We start from the raw sequence: 21,880 nt of genomic DNA on the forward strand, positions 1-21,880 counted from the left end.
AGTAGATGCAGTCGCTTTCAAAGCATTGATACACCTTCTCCATGGTTAATGCAATACAATGTTCATCTTCATGGGTTGGGGACTTCTTGAGGGGAGTCTATAACATTGTCATGAAGCTGGCGGGAAGTTCCTGGCTGGGTCGACGCTCTGCTAGCAGCCGCTAGAACCGTCCTCCCCGCTCTGCCCTCTGTCCGGAGTACATCCTCAAATAACAGTCTGTGAATGTATTTGGGGTCTTCCAGCAGGCTGCCTGTGTAATATCACTCAAAGAAACATCTTTAAAAAATGCCCATGATGTGGAGGCTGCCCGAATTTTGTGGACGTTAACCCTCTCCGACGTTGGCAGGTTCGCGTCTGAGCGTATCGCTGCGACGAGCCATCGAGTAATCGTGTCCCGGGACGCCGGGCCATGCGGCGGCGTCAACGTAATGAACAACTGTGGGTGGTTACGCAGCGGTTCCGTTCGGCTGACATACCACTTAAGTGCCCTGACTGGGAACCATAGCTTGTCTTTCCGGACCGACGAGTGGGACTTAATGTCTGGCGGCAAAAACGTATCAGACTGGTACTTGGTCAGAAAACCCGTCGCGGGTATCAGACGAACCCAACTTGGTTCCCACCGGATGTGGCCTGGCTCGGTCGACAGGGAGTGAAGCTCACTGCGACGCCTCGACGTAGCCACGGCTAACAAGAAAGTCAATTTAATGGATAGTTGCAACAGCGTTGCGCTAGCCATTGGTTCATAAGGCGGTCCCATGCAGGTCCCATGCAGGTACCAGCCTCCGTACCGGAGGCCGGGACACAAACATCCCCTTAAGCAGCTGGCCAAGAGCCCGACTGTTGGAGACGGAGGACCCATCCGGAAACCCATTGTGAACGGCCGAAATTGCTGACCGGTAGTTCTTAATCTTGAGATTGGCCTCAAAAAGGTAGACCAAGAAATCTGCTACCTCCCCTACATTAGTATTGGGGGGGATGTAGAGACCTCTGCCTGCACCGTCGGTAAAAATGTCGTAGCCTGCTGTCATACACCTTTCTGGTGGATGCCCGCCGGCTACATGCTGCAATTTCCGCAGCTCGTCGTGAAAGGCCTGCTGCGCAGAGTGACTGCGTGACAGCACCCAGCACGTCAGGTGGAGATGTTGGGGGGCTGGGTGCAGTAGGCCCGAGCTGGGTTGGAACAAGATGTCTGCCCTCTGGGGAAGAACCACCAGGCGGTGCACCAGTAGCCTGGTAAGGCGGGTGAACCACGGTTGGCGGGGCCAAAAAGGGGCTATAAGGAGGATTTTGCACTCCTGCTGCTCCAGTTTGGTGAGAGGAGTTTTAGAGAAGCGAGATCGGGGGGAAAGCATACGCTAGAAGCCCGTCCAACTGGACAGCCAGAGCGTCCCTCCGAGCAGTACGTCGGGAGTTGGTGGTTGTTGCTTGAAGCGAACAGATCGACGTGTGGGCGGTCGATCAGTTGGAACATTAGTTGAGCAACCTGAGGACGCAGCGTCCACTCTGTGGGGTGGATCCACCCCCTGGACAGAGCATCCGCTGTGACGTTCTCCTCGCCCGGGAGATGAATCGCCGTAAGGGAGACCTCGTTGTGCATGCACCAGTGGAGCAACTCCCAGGTGTGTGCGCACAACTGGGGGGACCGAGTCCCCCCCTGGCGGTTGATGTATGACACGACGGTGGTGTTGTCGGATTGAACCAACACCACCTGGCCAACCACCACCCTCCGGAAACATTCGAGATCGTAGGTCACTGCTAGCAGCTCGAGTACATTGTGTGGGCCGAGCTGTGCTCGAGGCCCCAACACCCGGCCACCTGGCGTTGGCCCAGGGTAGCCCCCCAGCCCGACAGAGCTGCGTCCGTTGTGACAGTCAATGACGGTCGGGGCTTGCAGAAAGCTCGACCCCCCCAAGAGGTTTGCGTCATCGAGCCACCACCGGAGGTGTGGGTCCAGCCACGCCGAAGTCGGCACCAAATGACTGATGGTGTTGCGACTGGGTCGGTAAAAGGAAAGCAGGTGGAATTGTATCGGTCTCATACGAAGCCTGCAAAACTTTATGACGTCCACCATGCTGGCCATGAGCCCCAACAGTCGGAGCCAGGCCCGAGCCGGGGCCCCCGACGTTGCCAAAAAGAGGGAAGCGCATTGTTTGAGGTTCCTCGAAGGGAGGGCCATGCAGCCCGGCCCATAGGTCGAGTGACGCCCCAAGAAAAGTTGGGCACTGGGACGGGGTCAGCTGGGATTTCTCGGTGTTTATGAGAAACCCCAGATCGGCTACCAGCCGCCACGTTAGCGCGAGAGCTGCTTGTGTGGAGGCCCAGGATTGACCCACGATCAACCAGTTGTCGAGGTAGGTGAACACCGACACCCCCAGCCTCCGCAAGGCGGCCCCTACCACCTTCACTTATCAGGTGAAGACCCGAGGGGAGGTGGAGAGGCCGAACGGGAGCACTGAGAATTCGTATCGGACATTTATGGTATTGAAACCAAAGGAATTTCCAGTGCTCTCGGCAGACGGGAACGTGAAGGTAAGCGTCCTTCAAATCCAGGCTTGCCGCCCACGCCGACGTCCGGATGGACTCTAATGTAATTTTGAGAGTGTCCATCCGAAAACGCCTGGGGCGAATAAACCTGTTCACAGGCTTGAGGTTTAGGATGGGACGCCAAGTGCCGGCCTCCTTCTTGGGGACCAAGAAGAAGGTCGACATAAACCCCGACCTTATTTCGCCCGATGGAAGAACATGAACCGCCCTTTTCTTGATGAGGGATGTAATCTCCTCTTCGAGAGAAAGGCGTTGTTTTGGGTCGGTCGGGATCAGCGTCGGCCGAACCAACATTTCCGACGGAGGGGTGCCAGTGAACTCGATCGCATAGCCGCGATCGACTGTACTGAGCACCCATCGGTCGGAGGTTACCTGAGCCCAGGACCCCGCAAAGTCGCGGAGGCGGCCCTCCAATGGTCCGACGATGGGAGGTCGCCGCGAGTCTGACACGTCACTTCCGCCAGCCCCCGGGGTAGCGGGGGGCCGGTGCTCGGAAGCCATGACGGGCAGCTGGGCGTTGTTGACCAGCAAACGGCTGGGGTTGCGTGGTACGCGTCCCCGCCGAGCTGGCTGCCCGGTTCCGAAAAACACCGCGTGCGGGCTTGAACGGTTTACGCTGAGGGATAACAAATGAAGGCTTACCTCGACCCTGAGGTGGCTTGGCGGAGGGGCCCGCCGGCTTCTTGAGGTTAATTTTCTCAGTAGCTTTAAGCCGCTTGGCCTCCGCCTGCATTAGATCCTCGAATTTCCCTGCAAATAAATCTCCGCCCGCCAAGGGGAGGGCCTCAAACCTCTTGCGAGCGCCCGGAGACGGGAGAAAAAGGGCGTCGAGTGCGTTGCACCGACGAGCCCGCGTCGCCAATGTCGTCACTTGTGCGAACTGGTCTAGCGCTGTCTTCAGCCCATGGTCAAGGCACTGAAAAGCCGCCCGCAACATGTCCGCGGGAACATCACTGTCCTCTTCGCACACCATAGCCAAGTATTCGGTTAAGAGCAGCAAAAATGATGTTGACCGCATACCAAATCTAGAAGCGACATCAACTTTCTTCAGGGTCTCCTCAAACCTATCTCTCACTTTGTCTGGGAAAGCCCTTTTGGATGCTGTAGCCCCGGCATCGGGGCCTAATTTATCTTTCACAGAGTCATGTAGCACTGGCATGGCAAAGAACTCCTCGAAGTCCACCTGAGGAAACTGGTAGTATTCACTCTCATGAGATGAATACAACTCTGTCTCCGTTATGGATAACCGTTGCAGCTGTGCCACCTCATCCTCCCCAGCCGAATCGCCGGAGCGAGATGCATGGGTGGACACCGGGGATCGGGAGCCGTGTGAACTCGTTGGAGTGGCGTCCCGGCCCTGCACATGAGGCCCCCCCTTGGTCGAAAAAGACGACGATGGGTGGATGCTCAACGCCGGCTAACCGTGTGTGGCAAATCCTGCTGTACTGCCCCCAACCAACCATGGCCAATGACCTTTGGTTGGGGGGGGGGGGGGTTAAGTAATTTCAATCGGTGGCCCAAACCCGACGGGCATCTGCCGGGAGGCAGGGAGGCCAGTCAGGGATGCCGTAAAGGACTGAAATGCTTGGAAGAGATCAGCCCTTGTCATCAAATCTTCCCCCTTACGGCGTATGCCGTGGGCAGATTGATCCGAACTCGAGCTTCTCGAGGAAGAGCAGCGCGCACGCCGCGACTTCTTATTCTTTCCACCCCTGTGTGACGTATTGCCTTGAGTAACCGAAGACACGTCAGATGGCTGAGGAACGGGCACCCCAGAACACCGGAAACCCGATGCCGTGGAGCGCCCGTCCAAGCGTGACACGCTCAGGGGCAACAGTCCGTCTAGCCCTCCCCCGGCCCGCTGTGCCCCAACACCCATCGGGTTAGCGGGCGCTGCGTGGTCCGGAAACCCGGTTAACTACCCGCCCCGGTCACCCGTGCTGTATTGCACTGTGCCAGGGGGGCCCCGAGAGGCCAGAACCCATTGAGCCACGACGGGTAGCCACAATGGGCTGTCCGGTGCTCTTGGTTTGGTCGGTGGCAAGCATCAGATCCGGTACAACGTCTTGCTTACCAACTCGACCCTTCTTAGGCTTAAGTTCCGTCTTTGGGGCTCGGGTAACCCGCCCCTTGGACACAGCCTTGCGTTTGCCAGCCCCACTATCTTTGGCCGATGCTGGGGACCGAGTACTCCACGGTGTTACAATGGGGAAATCTAATTTGGCGCCCTCTCGTGGTTATATATTGCCAGTCGGACGAAAACGCACGATAGCGCATGCGTGGTAGTTAGGAACGCTACAACAATCATGGCGTCTCGTTCATGCTTTGTTTGTATGACGAAAAAGAGCTCAAGATTTCACAAAATAGCGACGAATTTAGAGGATATTTTAAATGAAATATGATCGCGAAGATACTGAAGATAGACGGTTGTGTGCAACGTGCGTGGGCAACGTGGTCACATACAGAAAATGTGGGAAAACCTTCCACCACCGTGTAGCGTCGAAGGGTAAAGTTGGCTTTGTAGGGCACCGGAAAATCGGGGGGAAACGGCAGAGTAGCGCTAGCGTTAGCGGCGGGGAAGCTGATGATCGTGGGGACCCGATGGACGCTGGGGACGTGGGGGGTGGTGGTGACGGCGATCACGATGTCAGACCAGCACCACCAGCAGAAGAAGAACCAGCAGCAGAAGTAAGCCGACCTCCGTCCATATCGGAAGTAAAACTTCAGCGTCTTTTGACCGTTTCTGACGATATGCCTCTCAACAAAGACCAGGAGCACCTCTTTACCAAAATTCTCAACAAGAAGCAGCAAGCATCCCAAAGTGGCCTCGTTACTGCCGTCAATCCCCGAGGTCGTCCGAAGAGATTGCTGCCAATCCCAAGTGCAGAGACGGGGAGTACAACATGTACGCTAAGAACGAAGAGACAAAGAAGTCAGCTTCTTGAATTTGTTGAGAAGCTGACTAGCTCTCCAAGTGATTCGTTACCATCTACCCCATCTTCGTCGAGAACTCCTTCCCCACTCACCACGACAAGCGATGTCAGCAGTCAGCGTTTGTTTCATCTGAAACGCAACAAAGCCCAGTACATGGACATGATGAAATCTGCCGGCTTCAAGGTATTTGGGAAGTTTTCGAGAGGTGCTGTACAACACATAAAATCTGTTGTACCATTCAACATGTTTCGCCTGTTGAAGAGGGTGTTTCGTTCTGAGGGTTTCGATGTTCTGGGCTCCGAGGCACAACTTCGTCACGAGCTTCGGGACATCGAATTTGAGTATGAATGTGGGTCGTTCTTCAATAAACATTATAAAGCCACCTGCAACTTCATCAGGGTGACGGATGTTGCAGATGTTGTCCCACGAATGGGGACCGAAACCAGAGAGGCAGGGGAACTTCACCAACCGTCAAATATCGCCCAAGGTAGGCTAACGTTATAAGTATTATTACTAGGCCTAGTACTTTAGTAGTCATTATTTACAAAAAATTCATTGATTGAGCAAGTGCATGGATTAAATTTGAAATTTTGGGTCGCACTAAATACCGACAACTCACGACAACAATTTTGAAATGCACTTTAACTTTGGCTTTTTATTAAAAAAATTATGTTTTACAAGGCAGCTAATTTTGTTTTGCAACTGTTACAACTTACATGAATCGTGTTTTTAAAAAATTCATAATTCAAATGTATTCAGTGGTTCGTAACAACTAGGCCTGTAGTGGATTTATTTGCAGAGATGAAGATGGCTAGTCAGCTATTAAATAAGGAAAAACTCAAATAAAACCTATGCCACATATGGCGTTAATTGAATTTTCTTTAAATTGTTCATTACCGGACCTCAACCCATGAAATATTATTTACTTTTCCCAGGTACATTGGCCTTGCATGTAACCGGTGATAAGGGAGGGTCTTCCACCAAGTTGTTGTTGCAGATCCTAAACAGCACCAAGCAGCACTCGGTAACATCTTCAAAGCTCCTTGCCTTTTTTGAGGGATGCCCAGATGACAGGTATGTTCGTTTAAAGGAGCACACCAGTTTACCGTTTACCTAAATAGTAATTTAGATGGCCTTTGTGCCTTGTGTATGTGATGGGCGTCTGCCATAAAAAAAAGACAATTAGCTCCATTCTATAAACTAATTGTTGTCAAAATGTTCTTGAAAATTCATAGAAAAGTTTATTGTTGCACAATTCGCTGTATTCCAACAATGCGCTAAGTTTATTGAAAGCATGAGGGAGCGTACGGTTCGACCCAAATTTTTTTTTAAAATCTTGTCATGACTGTTCAAGTGTATGTAACATACTCTAATTTTGTTTTTCCCCTGTAGGTTCAGTATAGAGACTTCATTCCAGCCAGTGTTTGACGCTCTGAAAGAAGTTGCAGACCACATCGAGGACTTCTCGCTGATAGCGCCAGACCCATTGTCTCCACCGAAGTGTCATGATGATAATCCGCCGAAGAAGCCAGGTATGCTTCATTCTATACTTTGCTGTCAAAGATTTATCAGCATTATTTTGTTAAAGGCAGTGGACACTATTGGTAATTACTCAAAATAATAATTAGCATAAAACCTTACTTTGTGATGAGTAATTAGGAGAGGTTGATGGTACATTGTGAGAAACGGCTCCGTCTGAAGTGACATAGCTTTGGAGAAAGAAGTAATTTTCCATGAATTTGATTTTGAGGCCTCAGATTTAGAATTTGAGGTCTCAAAATCAACCATCTCACTAAACGCACACAACTTCGTGTGACAAGGGTGTTTTTTCTTTCATCATTTAATATCTCGCAACCTCAACGACCAATTGGGTGAGCTCAAATTTTCACAGGTTTGTTATTCTATGCCTAAGCTAGATACACCAAGTGAGAAGTCTGGTCTTTTGACAATTACATGTACCAATAGTGTCCAGTGTCTTTAAAACAAGTTCAAGTTTTCAACCCTTTCAGTTTCTTATTCAGTTTTCAATTAAATAAATCATCTTTTGTGATTTTTCACATTTGTCTGTGCAGAAATTTCATGGAACCCTCTGCAACCCTTCGATGACAGCAACACTACCGTCAGCAAAGAGTGCAGCGACTGCTTGGCTCACCACCATGGCTCATCACTGATGCAGACTAGTGGTGATGGGTCACCACATGCACTAGATGCAAAACCAGATGGGGACATGTCTGCTTGCAATGAAGGTAAAAGTGTTTTTCGTTTGTGCCAGTTGACCTATGGTGGGGATTGGGAGTGGCTGGCAAAGCTGTTAGGATTAACAGGCCCAAATGGAAAACATTATTGCCTCCATTGCAAAACGACTCTCCAGGACCTTGAAAAGGGAACTCCTCACGCCCTTCATATACTTCCTAAGTACAGACAGCCTGAAGGGAATGACGGTATTCAAGCCCCCTTCAGAACACTAAACGAGTGTTGCCAACAAAGCAAGGCTTTCATTGACGCTGGAAGAATAACCAAGGACGCATCACAATATTTAAATTGTATATTAACCCAATAATTTGCGGGGAGGGTAATATTTTGGATTGTGTGAGCACAACACCACTACACATTAGCTTAGGTTTGGGAAAACAAATAATAGATATATTGGAAAAACAGGTAGGTGAACTGGATGCAGAGGTCAGGGATTCTGGGGTTGTCTTTTGTGACGAAGTGAGAGATCTTTATTCAAGGAAAGAGGCTCTGTTAGAGGACAAAACTAGGTTGGAAGAGTAAAAACGAGTTCTAGGGGAAGAGAAGCAGGAGAGAGTGCAGACAATAGAAGCAGTCATACAGGGCAACCTAGATCACTTTGAGCGAGTTAATGGTAGGTTAGTTTGCAACACTGCTGTGGCAAGGGACTCACGAAAACAAGTTGCTGAACTTAAGAGGGATGTAAAGGAAGTAGAAGTAAGAATCAAAAGTACCGAGAAGGAAGTTGCCGCTGTTGATAAACTGCAACTTGAAATACAAGAAGCAACATGTAAGGTCAAGGGACCATTTAAAGAGCGGTTTGATGCAGTCATCGATGAATTGAGGTTAAAAAGAGCTGCATACCACAGCGGGGCATTTGTGGGATCAGACATCAACAAGGTCTTTAAGCTTAAGAACATCCCAAAATTTGGTCACATTTTCAAACCACTAACTATTCTTGGGGTATCTTTCAGCTCATGTACGTTGAGGGTTAAAATTACATGTCTGCTTAATAAATTTAGATTATGTTATAACTTGTATACAGCAAATCGCCCCCTATGTAAAGCACGAGGTAGAGTTACTGGTACTTCGCTGTTGTAGCTTCGGAAGTTGGTTTCCCGTGAACTTTCCAAACGAAAGTCTCAAACGAAAGTTCCATCTTCTAACTGTTGAAGTACCACGTCAAGCTAGACGACTGTGTTCAGTAGGCTTGTACACAGAGCAAGCATCAGAGAGCATTCACCCACATGTGAATAGGCTCGAGAGAATGTACTCATCGGTTCAGAATATTCCTCAGAGGCAGGCATTAATTGCCAAGCAGCATAACCTTTATTCTGTGGCACGTTCATATGAAAGTGGCCAGCCTCACCAGTAAATCGAAATTCCTTTAATCTAATGTAATACGTGAAGTATTTCTTTCAAATTTTCAGTAACCAGCCATGATAATTCAAAATGTGGAGAGACGGTAATGTTCTAATAATGTTTGACGTCAATGAATAAAATGCTGTTTAATCGATTGAATAAAATGTTTAATCGATAAGGAGCTTGTTTTCGTAATTTAAATGAAATCCTGAATTAATGTCATTACCTGTAACTTGTAAACAAAACTGGAATACATATACATGTATTCGTCTAGCTTGACGTGGTAACTCTTCTCGATTTCGTACAAATCATCATGTGATTTATTTTTGTTTGGAACTGAATGTATGTACATAGTTTTTATTTCATTTTCCAATATATTTGTTGATGTTGAATGTTTTTACCACAACCGTTTGCCTAATTATTTGCTATTACAGTGGATAATGATGAAGCTAAAAACATGTTATGTTGAAGGAAAATAATTGTGTGGCAAAATCATTGCAGGTTGGCCTAATAAAACATTGGTCATACATTTCAGAATTTGTCATGTTTGTTATAATTTATAAAAACTGCTAACATTCTCAGTAGTTATTTAAATTTGTAATATTGTTGTGAGAAACCGAACAAAATTAAATAATAATCGGTATGAATGTAAATAAAGCAGCTATTCAACATAATGCCATCAAAGACTCCTTTTCCATGTCATGTTTTCTTAGTCAAAGCAAATTGCAGTTGGGAAATTGGTGAGCCTAGCAGAGCTAGCATGCATGCAGCGCGCGAGCGACGTCCCATGCGAAATGTTGTCATGAGGATGCAACCAAAATGGCGACTTTGTTCACATGAAAACGTCTTCCATTGACGCTCAAAAACGTACCATAAGCATGTTTTCCCTTTTACTATTAAATAAAAGCACTTCGAATATAGGAACTACGGATACTCATCTCTATTATTCTAAAACAACTTTAATGTTAGTTGACCGAGTTATTGATCAAATTCGGGAATTTGGGTGGGTAATGTTGAGCAAATTCTCCGGCAGCGTAATCTACTTACATTTTCTGAAAAAATACGTCGAGAGACGAAGTACAAAATACCACATTTTGACCAATCGCCGATGAAAGGGAATGCCTGTCTCTTTCAAGTTAACCTTAATAGTATAATAATGCCACCCATGAGTTCAGTTTTCAAATATACGTTTGTTAAAACGTGATTTATGGTGCTTTTTTTACATGAGAAAATCCACCAGGCGAACTATTTCTCTAGGTTTGACCAACTCGACCTGCATACGATTAGATAGGAAAACTACGTAGCAACCGATTACTTAAGCCATGTAGACCGATCTATTATTTTTAAAGGGGTGTTTGGGGAGCAATAACTGAAGAGAAAGTACTGTTAGTTGATTTGGTTTTCTAGACAAAGCAACAATTGTACGACATTTGATTGATGACGTCACTGCAATATAGTAAAATATAATCAGAGGTATTCTGGCTCTTTTTTGTTTTGTTTTAAAGCATTACGGTGAGATGGTACAGCTAGTACCCCCTTTAATATAATAGAACAGTCCAACAGGCCTGGCTCTATAGGGTGTACGTGGTGAGGGTGGTTTTGTTAGCGAACAATGATCTCATGAATATTCATATGACGCTCAAAGCCAAAACGACCTTCGATCTCAAAGCGCCCTCTATTGTTTTTAAATAGACAAAAGATTTCCGGTATTAAGCGACCTGAACAGCCGTGACTCGGGCCCCCCCGACATCACCAGTGGACTGGGACTGGGACGGCAACGTAGTGTCGCCGACACAGCCTACCGAGGACTCTGACTGTCCCGAGGGGATGTAACTTCCCTCAGTTACGACAGACTTTGTCCTCCCAAAACGCTTCATTTTCTTCTCACACAATTATATCAATCAAAAAAACACAAACTACGACAGTTCCACGAACCATACAGTGAAAAATCACACGTAAATGTCATTGCTATTTAAAAATACTTTACTTCCGGGTATTGACTGCCAAAGTAAATGCTTGTACAGACATCATTCTGAATACAAACGCACGCACCTACATCGAGACACTTATTTTAAGTTGTAGGTGTACTTACCACTGAAATAATCAATCTGTTTCTCATAGACTTTAGCTACACCAAACATAAGCTGTGAAGATAAGTAGAGAGAAAGACGTGGGTGTGCTCCATGATGTTTCACTGGCTCAGCCTTCAGGCATACATACTTCATGATATCATCACTAAAAGAAAAAGAGGGTACGTTAATATTCACAAATTGCTAGGCAGTATGGCACTTATAATTGGCTAGAAGTACAGGGCAGTGATACTGTTTATGTGCTCGAAGGCTAGCGTCTGGCACTCGGATAGAAGCAGTCAGAAGGCTGATGTGCACACGCCAAAGCGTGATGCTGAGTCCACCTTCCACTACCTTTTCCACCTTCCCTCAGGCTTTGTCTGCAAAGGGAAGTTTGGAAGAAACTAGGCCCCTATCGTCGGTAAGTTAATCTGACGCCGATTCAGGCAGAACTGGGGTTGAAAAAAAAAAAAAAGACATTTCTGACCATCCCCCCCCCCCCCCCTTGCCAAAAAGGCAGGCATAGTCTGATTTTAGTCTTGAATTTTCCGTTTGTATAGTGTCACAAATTTCAAAACGTAAAAAAAAAAAATAAAAAAATAACATAATTCATTTTTGGACGATCTTACCCTCTTATTTCTGCCTTTATAGTATTTTTTGTTCTACCATGTTGATGGGTTCGCATTAATGTGAGGATCGGTTGAATAAAAAACTTCTTTTGCATTTAAATTTTTCGATCGGTGTCAGCATGGCAGTGTCAGCAACGCACATTATTGGGAGGGTCCAATTCAACTCACCGTCAACTAGCTTGGTGCCGCCAACTCGCCCGTTAACTCCTCCAAAATAAATTTAAAATCCACAAAAGATGCATAAAACTATACAGTATTGGCTAAAAGAGAATATTAAAAGTTTTAGGCTTCATTTCGATTGTAAGAATTTTGTTTTTAAATCGTGAAAAAAAAATCTCTACGCTACAAAGCCGTTGGTCGCCATCTATCGCCATCTTTCTTTTCACATGTTTTTACAAAATGGACAACAGAGGGCGCTTTCCTGCATTTGGAATAGTCTTGCCACAAGCCGTGAATGATTGGTACTGCATGTGTAGTATGTACTGCAATTTATGCTAGTTGATCGCTGAGGCGTTAGGTCAAGACTAGTTCATACCTGCCATCTTGGAAGTGGTTGAGTTGGCTAGTTGACAGCGAGTTGACGGCAGCAACATCATATTTTCTCTGGCCAGATGAATAACGGAGCGCCAGAAATTTATTTTCAATAAAATATATTCTCTGGCCAAATGAAATACGGAAATCTTTTTCAAAACTTCGATTTTCTCCGGCCAGATGAAAAACGGAATGCTGGAAAACTGTTTTCAACAAAAAATATTTTCTCCGGCCAGATGAAATACGGAGCGCCGGAAATTTTTTATTTTTTCCTTTTTTTTTCCTCCGGGCAGATGAAACACAGAGCGCCGGAAAAAATCGGGGAAAATTTGAAAAAGCTGGAATGCCGGCAATAGCCGGAAAACTGGCATCCCGGAAAACTGGATGTACAAGCCCGGTGGGGCAAAATTCTGAACCACGACAGCCGAAATGCTGTCATGAAATCATCCAGGGGTAACGACTTGTTACCCCGACGTGGGCGCCCCTTGTGCGAAGATCAGTCCCAGGTTTAATCCGAGGCCTTCTTGTAGGATTCCTGGGTGACCGGGACGCCCGAGCAGCGGGTAAAAACCCGGGGTATGCGGGGTATGCCAGGGGACTCCCAGCTATCCGGCCCCACGTCACCAATCCTTCTACCCATCGCAAGCACCCCACAGCCTATGGCGTGGGCGGGTCCTGATCGGGTATGGCAGCCCTGCGAAAGCCCATCAACGGCCGTCATGGGGGAACCCCTGTGGCCGGCGAGGGCCGGGTAAGCCGAGCCGTGTGGAGGGGGGATGCCCTCCGGCTGCAGAGGCCCGGAGTCCGGGTCGAGAGAAGGCACGGTGCGCTCCGGAGCCACCCCTAGTCATACTTATCCTGGTTATTGCTCCAGCACCAGCTTTTCTTCGTCTTGACAAATACGCTTTCAATCCTGAGTGAAGTTATGCTTACGTTCCAAGATACGCAGCTACATTTACGTTCCAAGATATGCTTAAGTTCCAAAAGATATGGTTATGTTCTAAGCTACGCAGCTACGCTCATACATTCCAAGATACGTTTAGGTTCCAAGTTAGGCGCGCGGTCCATTCAGGGCCAGTTCCGCAACCATCACACGATTGCCGCAACGATTAATTTCCGGAGGGTCAATCGATTCAGTTTCGGCACGCAATTGGTTCTCGGAGATTTTAAGAAAGACTTAATACTCAGGTGAAAAACAAAAGAGCTGGCACTTGACTGGGGTTTACAACTGACACTTCCACCGCTAATCCCTCTCTAATCCCAACCAATCCTCCACAGCCAGGAGTACTGGTAACAATGGTTTAGTTTTGGCTAGGTGCGTAACACCCATGTAGTAGCTTTTGTTTAGCATCATGAACGGACAGATTTTGGGGGGCAAAACACGGCTTTCAACATCTTGTTGTGTAATTCAAGTTGACAAAGTTCGGGATTCTTGATTTTGCGAGGTATGCCTCGCAGGTATTTGATTGAAAATCATTATTTATTAAATAAACAAGGCTGTTCCAATTTATAAGTTGGGTGAAATTGAAATTCCCCATTTCGTTTGTTTTTGTCCGGCGACAAACCTTTGGTCATATTATTTAAAATATATAATCTTATTTAATTTGATGTTTGTTATTGAAAAGCAGGTTGTGAAAACCCCTAAAATGATCATACCCCGTACTAAGTAGCAAAATCTGATGTGAACCTCTGGTTCATTACACTATTTTTGAGCAGTTCTTTATTGTCACGCACGCCCTGATTGCTGGTCGGGAGGGTTATGAATCGGATCGTAAGGGACAGCGCCAAAAATATTTTTATCGGCAGGCCGCCGAGGGGTTAGCAACCCATTAAATTTGGCCTATTGAGTGTCTTATCAGCTGGTGACAATAGACGGAGAAGAAGCACGGCGCACTGCGGCCGGCCGAGATTGTAAACTGCAGTGGACTGAATCATGAAACTGTATAGAAGGGATGGATGAATAGAGCAAGGCTTGGTCCTTGCACTATGATTAAATTGACCATTCTTGTTCCCTAAGAGTGTGTTAATTACTGCAAGATTTCGAACTATAAAAACGGTGCTATGAATGTGAAACTGTTCCGTTTAGAATTTTGTAAAGGATCCATTTTCTTACCACGAGACAAAGCACAATTGTGACCATCCACCACAAATAGGCTGTAAAGTCGCACTTGCACATTGCAGAGCCTATTAAATTGTTTGGGTTTTCAAGAAAACTTTGAGAAATCTGAATAAAAAAATATGTGGCTTTGAGAAATCATAACTTTGTCAAGAAATATCTGATTTAAATGTGGATGGTATCATTTTGAAGCTGATTACACACTCTCTCAAAAAATGCATTAATCCCATAACAGTGAAAGTGTCAACTTTACAGCCCATTGGTGGTGGATGATCACAATTTATAATTTTGTCTAGTCCCTTAATATTTCCCAGTCTATGTTTATTTCCCAGTCCCAGGTTTGTTTCCTCTTCCTGTTTTGAATTCCCTTAATATTTCCCCGTCCAGGTTTATTTCCCGTCCCAGGTTTATTTCCTCTTTCAATTTTTTTCTCATTCCCTTAATATTTCCCCGTCCATGTTTATTTCCCAGTCCCAGGTTTGTTTCCTCTTCCTGTTTTGAATTCCCTTAATATTTCCCCGTCCAGGTTTATTTCCCGTCCAAGGTTTATTTCCTCTTTCCGTTTTTTTCTCATTCCCCTAATACTTTCCCCGTCCCAGGTTTATTTCTTCTTCTCATTTTTTCATTCCCTTAATAATTCCCCGTCCCTTAATATTTCCCTGTCCCAGGTTTATTTCTTCTTCCCACTTTTTCATTCCCTTAATATTTCCTCATCTATGTTTATTTCCCCGTCCCATGTTTATTTCTTCTTCTCGTTTTTTTTCATTCCCCTAATATTTCCCCGTCCATGTTTATTTCCCATCAGTTCTTCTTCTCATTTTTTCATTCCCTTAATAATTCCCCGTCCCTTAATATTTCCCTGTCCCAGGTTTATTTCTTCTTCCCGCTTTTCATTCCCTTAATATTTCCCCATCTATGTTTATTTCCCCGTCCCATGTTTATTTCTTCTTCTCGTTTTTGTCATTCCCTGAATACTTCCCCGTCAATGTTTATTTCCCCGTCCCAGGTTTATTTCTTTTTTCTTTTTTGTCTCAGTGGATTAATATTTTTCCGTCCCTTAATATTTCCCTGTCCATGTTCATTTCCCCGTCCCATTTCTTCTTCCCATTTTTGTCTCAGTCGATTAATATTTTCCTGTCCCTTAATATTTCCCCTTCCCAGTTTTTGTTTTCCCATTCAGGGTTGTTTCTATTTATCTACCCAAAATACACCAGAATGCCCTCATGCCAACAACTCCTGGCATCAAAGGTAAAAATCACAAAATTCCCTTAGATGTGCTGCAATTGTAACTATACTGGGGTTCTTACGCAAAATGTTACATTTGTTGTAACTTGATACAAAGTATAACACTTCCACATTTTTGCTTTGTATGCCCACTGCCCACCTTGACCACACTTAATATTGCCTAGACTCTGCTCATTGGGACAGGGAAATACACATGGGACGGGAAAATATAAAGGGATGGTGAAATATTAGGGGAGAAAAAAACAGGTAGTAGGAAATTACGGGACTGAGAAAAACTGGGAAGGGAAAATAAACCTGGGATTGGGAAATAAACCTGGGGCGGAGAATAAACCTGAGACGGGAAATAAACCTGGGAAGGAATAAACCTGGTACGGGAAATGCTAAGGGAGAAAAGAAACAGGAAGTGGAAATAAACCTAGGACGGGGAATAAACCTGGGACGGGAACAAACCTGGGACGGGGAAATATTAAGGGACAGAGAAAAAAAGGGGGAAACAACCCAGGACGGCGAAATAATTATTATGGGACAGAGGAAAAAAAAAACGGGAAGTGGAAATAAAGTGCGGACGGGGAATAAACCTGGAACGGGAAACAGAGAAAAAAAAACGGGAAACAACCCATGACAGCAAAATATTGATGCCATGATGGCAATCAATGCTGAAATCAAATCAGATTTGAAGTGGTGGATTGATAATCTGCACTTGCAAAAAAGACGCATTGGGCGTACTACAACCCCGACATGATTTTTTCTTCTGATGCTTCTTCTAGAGGTTGGGGAGGTTCCTTAGAAGGGAAAAGATGTGGGGGAAACAGACAGACAAGGAAGTAGGACACCATAAAACTATCTAGAAATCTTAGCTGCTTTTTTTTGCACTGAGGTTATTTGCTGCCCACATAAAATGTAAACATACCAAAGTGATTATACTGCTCACAAAAAGTAAGGAAACTTTTTTCAATCCAGTATATTTGTTTTTATTTAATACTCTCTTTGTATATGGTATATATCAATGCAAAGCTGAACTGTTCCTCTTTAAAATGATACCACAATTGCAATGATTACATGTTGCTGGACTTGAACATGTTAGAAAGAACCAACGAGAAAACCAAGTTTCTGATCACAAGCAGTGATGCAAATAATGTGATGCAATCAAGCTAGATGAGTCATATGTCAGCAACTTTATTACGGAGATCGAGTAAAAACTGGACAACAGGGATAACATTTTCAACATATTTTTTTTTTGTAGATTCAAGTCCTAAAATGTCTCTATTTTACATTGGTGACTTCCTTTCTGATTAATAACATCATCAAGGGGTTAAAATTAACATGGTAATAAAGTTTGCTGCTGTACATTGTGAGAGAAAGAAATCAACAAAAGTTTGATTAAATTCACTCATATCACTGTATTCCTCGTTTAAAAACACTGATAAGTTTATCACCAAAAAGCGGAGATCGCCATTACTGTGTGTACATTGCGCGTGCGAAGCATGGTACATTACCATTACGGTCTGTACTACACAGAGAAACACAGCAACTCGTGCTTCACACGAGTTGAGATGTCAGGCCTTCCGACCTTTGAACCCTTCAGGGGATTTTTGCTATGGGCACCAAGTGCTATTTTTAGACTGTTTTCATGTCGAGATTGTGTTCTATCAAAGGCTGTTTGCTGCATGTCAATCGCATGTTTAGAACTAAAATTAGGAATCGTCAAACTTTGAAAGCATTCGGAGCAGTATTAATAGTAATACGGGCGCCTGTGGGATGCATGTGCTCGCTAAAAAAAGGGTTTAAAGCCATTTCTCTTTGTTTTATTTTCTCAGATCTCTTGGTGTTTCCCCTTTCACAACTTTTGAACAAAAGGTTATATAAACAGGGAGTTTTCAAAGAAGTAGCTTTTGCTCTTTTCAGATGTACATGTATAACAAAATAAACAAGAATGGTGTGTTGACAACACAAATGCCCAGCTGAGATTGGAGCTGCTACACCAAGTCTTATTCAAGTTATTGTTTAAAGGAACACGTTGCCTTTTTATAGACCAACTCGTCCGATCCAAGGAAACGTGTTCCTTTAAGCCGTAGTGAGCTTAATATTTACCTGAGGGGGTCACAAAACATAAGGCTTTTGGGGGATCCCTAAAGTAATCAACAAACCAAATTTGGAAGAAATACGCCAAATCATTTTTGAGTTATTGCTTGGACAACATTTCTTTTGTTTTAACCATAATGAGCTTGATATTTATCTTAAGGGGGTCCAAAAACAATAGGCTTCTGGGGGATCTCATGACCAATCCACAAACCAAGTTTGAAGTTGATACGCCCAAACCAAGTTTGGAGTTGATACGCCAAGTCCTAATATGTAGACATTAGTTTGTTTTATTTTTAGTACTTGAAGTCTTGTTGTTATTCTATTTTTGACTTTTGGATTTTATAACTAATTACCAATATGCTAAACAATGGTTGATCTGGTTCAAAACTGCCCATATTTTAGATTGGAGAAGAATTTTTCTTTTGTTGGTTTTGTTTTATTTAAGTAAACTGTGCCTAAGTAACTATAATTAATGAAAGTTCACACTTCTTAGATCTTATACATTTTAGTTTGGTTTGTTGACTTTTCCAACTTGTAACAATTGTCCTATATTAGATAAGTATAGTTTTCTTAGTCGGTGTATTTCACTGTATAAGCTATCAAAGTACACAGGGACCATGTTCTATACCCAGGGTGGACATTCCATTAGCCTGATACTGAATCAAGGCCTGAAGATTTATTGTTTCTTTTAGTTCTGTGAGCTAGGCTGATGGGGTCCACTGCTAGAAAGTTAGGTTTTTCTAGTTTGTTTTAGTTAAGTGAATATAAAGTGTGCTTTACATGGAGGAAGGAAATGGATACAGTGTCCGGACTATTTAACTGGGTAATAGGCCTATTTGATTTAAAGCAATGGCTCAAGCAAATGCCCTGATAATTAAGCGTTTCTTTTGAATGTAAAGATTCATTTCTCTTTTTTATTGTTTGAGAATAAGTTGTTTGTGTTTCCACTTTTTACTGAGTTGTTTTTATTTTTGTTTTATTTGTTTTTATTCATTTAATCGGATCAATCGGGAACAAGTTGAATAACTAAATATTAATTTCTTATTATGAGGCTTAAGTTTAATTTGATGTTTTTCTTTATAGGATTATAATGTTAGTAAGTGTAAGCTCTTTTGATTTTAGTATAGTTTAATAAACTCAGTGCTACTATTCCCATCAATCAAATCGCTGTCTGCTCTCTTTCCTATGGGGCGCCGTTTATGACTTTATTACGAAACCAATATAAATAGAATGAACGAGATCAGTATATAGGACAAAATAAAAAATATATAGAACGAAAATAAATATATATAGAACGAAATAAAAATATAGAACAAAATAAAAATATAGAGAACGAAATAATATATATATAGTATGAAATAAAAAATATAGAGAATGACAAAATATATAGAATGAAATATATATAGATATAGGACGAAATAAAAAATATAAAGAACGAAATAATATAGAACGAAATAAAAATATAGAGAACGGAAAAAAATATCATAGTATGACAAAATAAATCAATATATATATATAACGAAATCAATTTTGTTTTGTCCTCGCCACTTTACTCCTATTGGTTCATAGCCACCAATTGTTTCTGAAATAGAAACTTTGATTGGCTGTTATTTTCCCGTTTCTTTCTGGATCCTTCCCTTAATCCCTTTCCCCTCTCTTTTTCTATAAACGGATTGTATTTGTTTGTACTTGTTTTATGCCTCTGAAGAAGGTTCGGTTTGGATCGAAAGCTAAGGCCATCTACCCTATATTTCCTGTCTGGAAAGTGTGTAAATAATTGATCATGATACCTCATAAGTTTTAAAGACGGCAGATCTTCCAAGATAGAAGTATCAAAATTACATTTAAATGATAAACAAAAACATTAGGCCTATACATAAACTTGTTTAAATAGCATTCCCGTTAACAACTTTTGTTCGGTCAAGTAGCTGCGAGTGTTTACAACTATTGAAAGTTAATACATATGTACTTGAAAATCCTGACAACAAACTTTTCTAATAACTATTACGACGTAAAACCCGACTGTGCCGGTGTCCACACTAACACCGTCTGCTCTGTTTTCAGGATTCAGTTCAAGTTTTAAGTTACAAATATTGTATGGTAAATGTTTCTTCTCCCGTTGTGCCATGCTGTTATGTCTGGAAAGTGTGTAAATAATTGATCATGATACCTCATAAGTTCTAAACACGGCAGATCTTCCAAGAAAAGTTTTTCTTCCAGCTGTAAAAAAGCTAATTCGCTGATTATGGATACAAATCGTAAATAATGGTAAAAAAATCGAACGTAAGATTATCATCCAGAGAGTCCGTGTAACGGAAGCTTGTTCTATGGCCCCACGGCATGGAGCAATCGGAACGTAAGCCTTGGGGGCATGGACGTACCGCCTTTGCCGTGTCTCGTGGGGGCTGGAGGTGTAATCCCGGGCGCTACTCCCAGCTTGCGGATCTCCCAGCGTGAGCTTGGGAGGGGTTGGGACATCAAAGTACATGTTTGTCATGGTGGGTTTTTCAGTCAGTACACCTCGCTTGTTGAATCCGTTATTTCTAATGATCGCAACGTTCCACGCTCTGTTTTGTTTCCTATTCCTCTCATATTATTTTTGTTAGGAGTTTTATATAATTAAAAAAAAGATTGACGTTGTCAAAACGAATATACCGCATTTATAGTTATATAAATGGTCACGTACTGTGTTAATGTGTGTAAAAAAACCTGTTATAAAGCCGAGCCCGTCCATTGTAAAAATAAGATCAAACAAAATTCTCTCAAAGTATTATTATTTTGTCAAACAAAATAATATTTTTGAATTCTGTAATGTTAATTTGAAATTTTTGAGGTAATGATTTTGGCAACTATAATATTATACTCATAATGACTGACAATGAGGTAACTATAGTGTACGTCTTATCCCTCAAGGGACTTGGAGTGACTAGATGAGGGATCTATTTCCAGAGGCCACTAGTTACGAATTATGCCAGTCATTATGTGTTTTATAACACCTCGGTCCTTTGTGAAATAAGAACAGAAATCTGGAAAAGAAAGGAAGTTTTGTAGTTGCTGTTCACGGTTCAAGTCAAGAGAGGGTGCTGTAACCAACCACTATTTTCAAAAAAACACCCAAAAAAAAGCGCGCGCGATCACTAGATCTAGTACGTGACCATGTTTCAGCCAGCAAGAATACAGAACAAGCACGGTGCATCGCAACATATTGTATGTCGAAGCGCAATAAAGTAAAACTCGTGCTGAAAGGAATGAAGGATTGTGTTTTGAAATTCGTGAATACTTGTGAGCGACAAAAGTGTTTAACCAAGCAGGAAATTGATCGCGACTACAGTACGTAGTCGTAGCGGCACGATTAATAACCGAGTGAGTTAAATAGCGGTAGTTGCGACTCGACTAAGCAATCAAATGTCGCAGTTTCCCATGAGTTGTTCCAAAAGATATGGTTACGTTTAAAGCTACGCTTACATTCCAAGATACGCTTACTTTCCTTCCAGTTACGCTATAATTCCATTAAAAGTAACGCTTCAATCGCGAGTCAAGTTATACTTACGTTCCAAGATACGCAGCAACGCTTACGATGCTTACGATTCGTCCAGTTACCCTTTCATCCCCACTCCATGCCACACTTACCTGTAGCATAATCGATTCTCCTTCCTTTTTTTTAATTACCATAATATCCTTTAACAATCATCTTTTGTACTATTGTTGCTATTATTTGTTTTTATGCTGATGTTTTGGTGTGGTAGTTGAAGAAAATACTTGTTTGTTTTATAGTCATAGAGTTCTTCTTGCACCACTTTTGTTATAAATACTATTAATGAACCTATTGCATAATTATTTGTCAACCCGGGCGTAATTTACTTCATAGTAGCAGCAATGCCTGCTTCTCAAGGTATTATGGCTTTTGATTTGTAATCTGTTTTAAAAAAACATTGGCACCGTGTTCTTGGTTTATTTGATAGTCATGGTTTAGTATTCATAGTTATTGATCTTGAATTTTGCTGGCTGAAGCGAGTTCCCCTAGTGTTTAATAGTTGTATTTAAATCATTATTGAAAAGGTTACATAATACTCTGAAAGTTGGATTCCCATACTACACGGTTGTGTTCTTATAACGTATGCTGCATGGCGTGGTGA

The 21,880-nt window shown here is 43.3% G+C and overlaps 2 protein-coding genes across 2 annotated transcripts in view; both read right to left on the minus strand.

Annotated features, from left to right (window-relative positions):
• Positions 1 to 1,273: 1,273 nt before the first annotated feature.
• On the minus strand, positions 1,274 to 2,176 carry LOC117294756. The gene has a single exon (XM_033777271.1). The coding sequence runs from the start codon at positions 2,174 to 2,176 to the stop codon at positions 1,274 to 1,276; it is 903 nt and encodes a 300-aa protein (XP_033633162.1).
• A 4,584-nt stretch (positions 2,177 to 6,760) lies between these two features.
• The window catches only part of LOC117295170 (meiotic recombination protein REC8 homolog), a 42,368-nt gene continuing 27,248 nt past the window's right edge, over positions 6,761 to 21,880 (minus strand). Inside the window, exons 3-4 of the mRNA XM_033777745.1 lie at positions 11,165 to 11,307; positions 6,761 to 7,032 (exon numbers count right to left, since the gene is read on the minus strand). Coding sequence (XP_033633636.1) covers positions 6,887 to 7,032; positions 11,165 to 11,307 — 289 coding nt within the window. The 3' untranslated portion in view covers positions 6,761 to 6,886. The remainder of the gene's footprint in view (positions 7,033 to 11,164; positions 11,308 to 21,880) is intronic.

This window comes from Asterias rubens, chromosome 9 (assembly GCF_902459465.1).
Source record: "Asterias rubens chromosome 9, eAstRub1.3, whole genome shotgun sequence".
Classification (NCBI taxonomy): domain Eukaryota; kingdom Metazoa; phylum Echinodermata; class Asteroidea; order Forcipulatida; family Asteriidae; genus Asterias; species Asterias rubens.

Coding starts and splice junctions, on each gene's coding strand:
- LOC117294756 (XM_033777271.1), bottom strand. CDS start 2,176: ATGGCCCTCCCTTCGAGGAACCTCAAACAATGCGCTTCCCTCTTTTTG.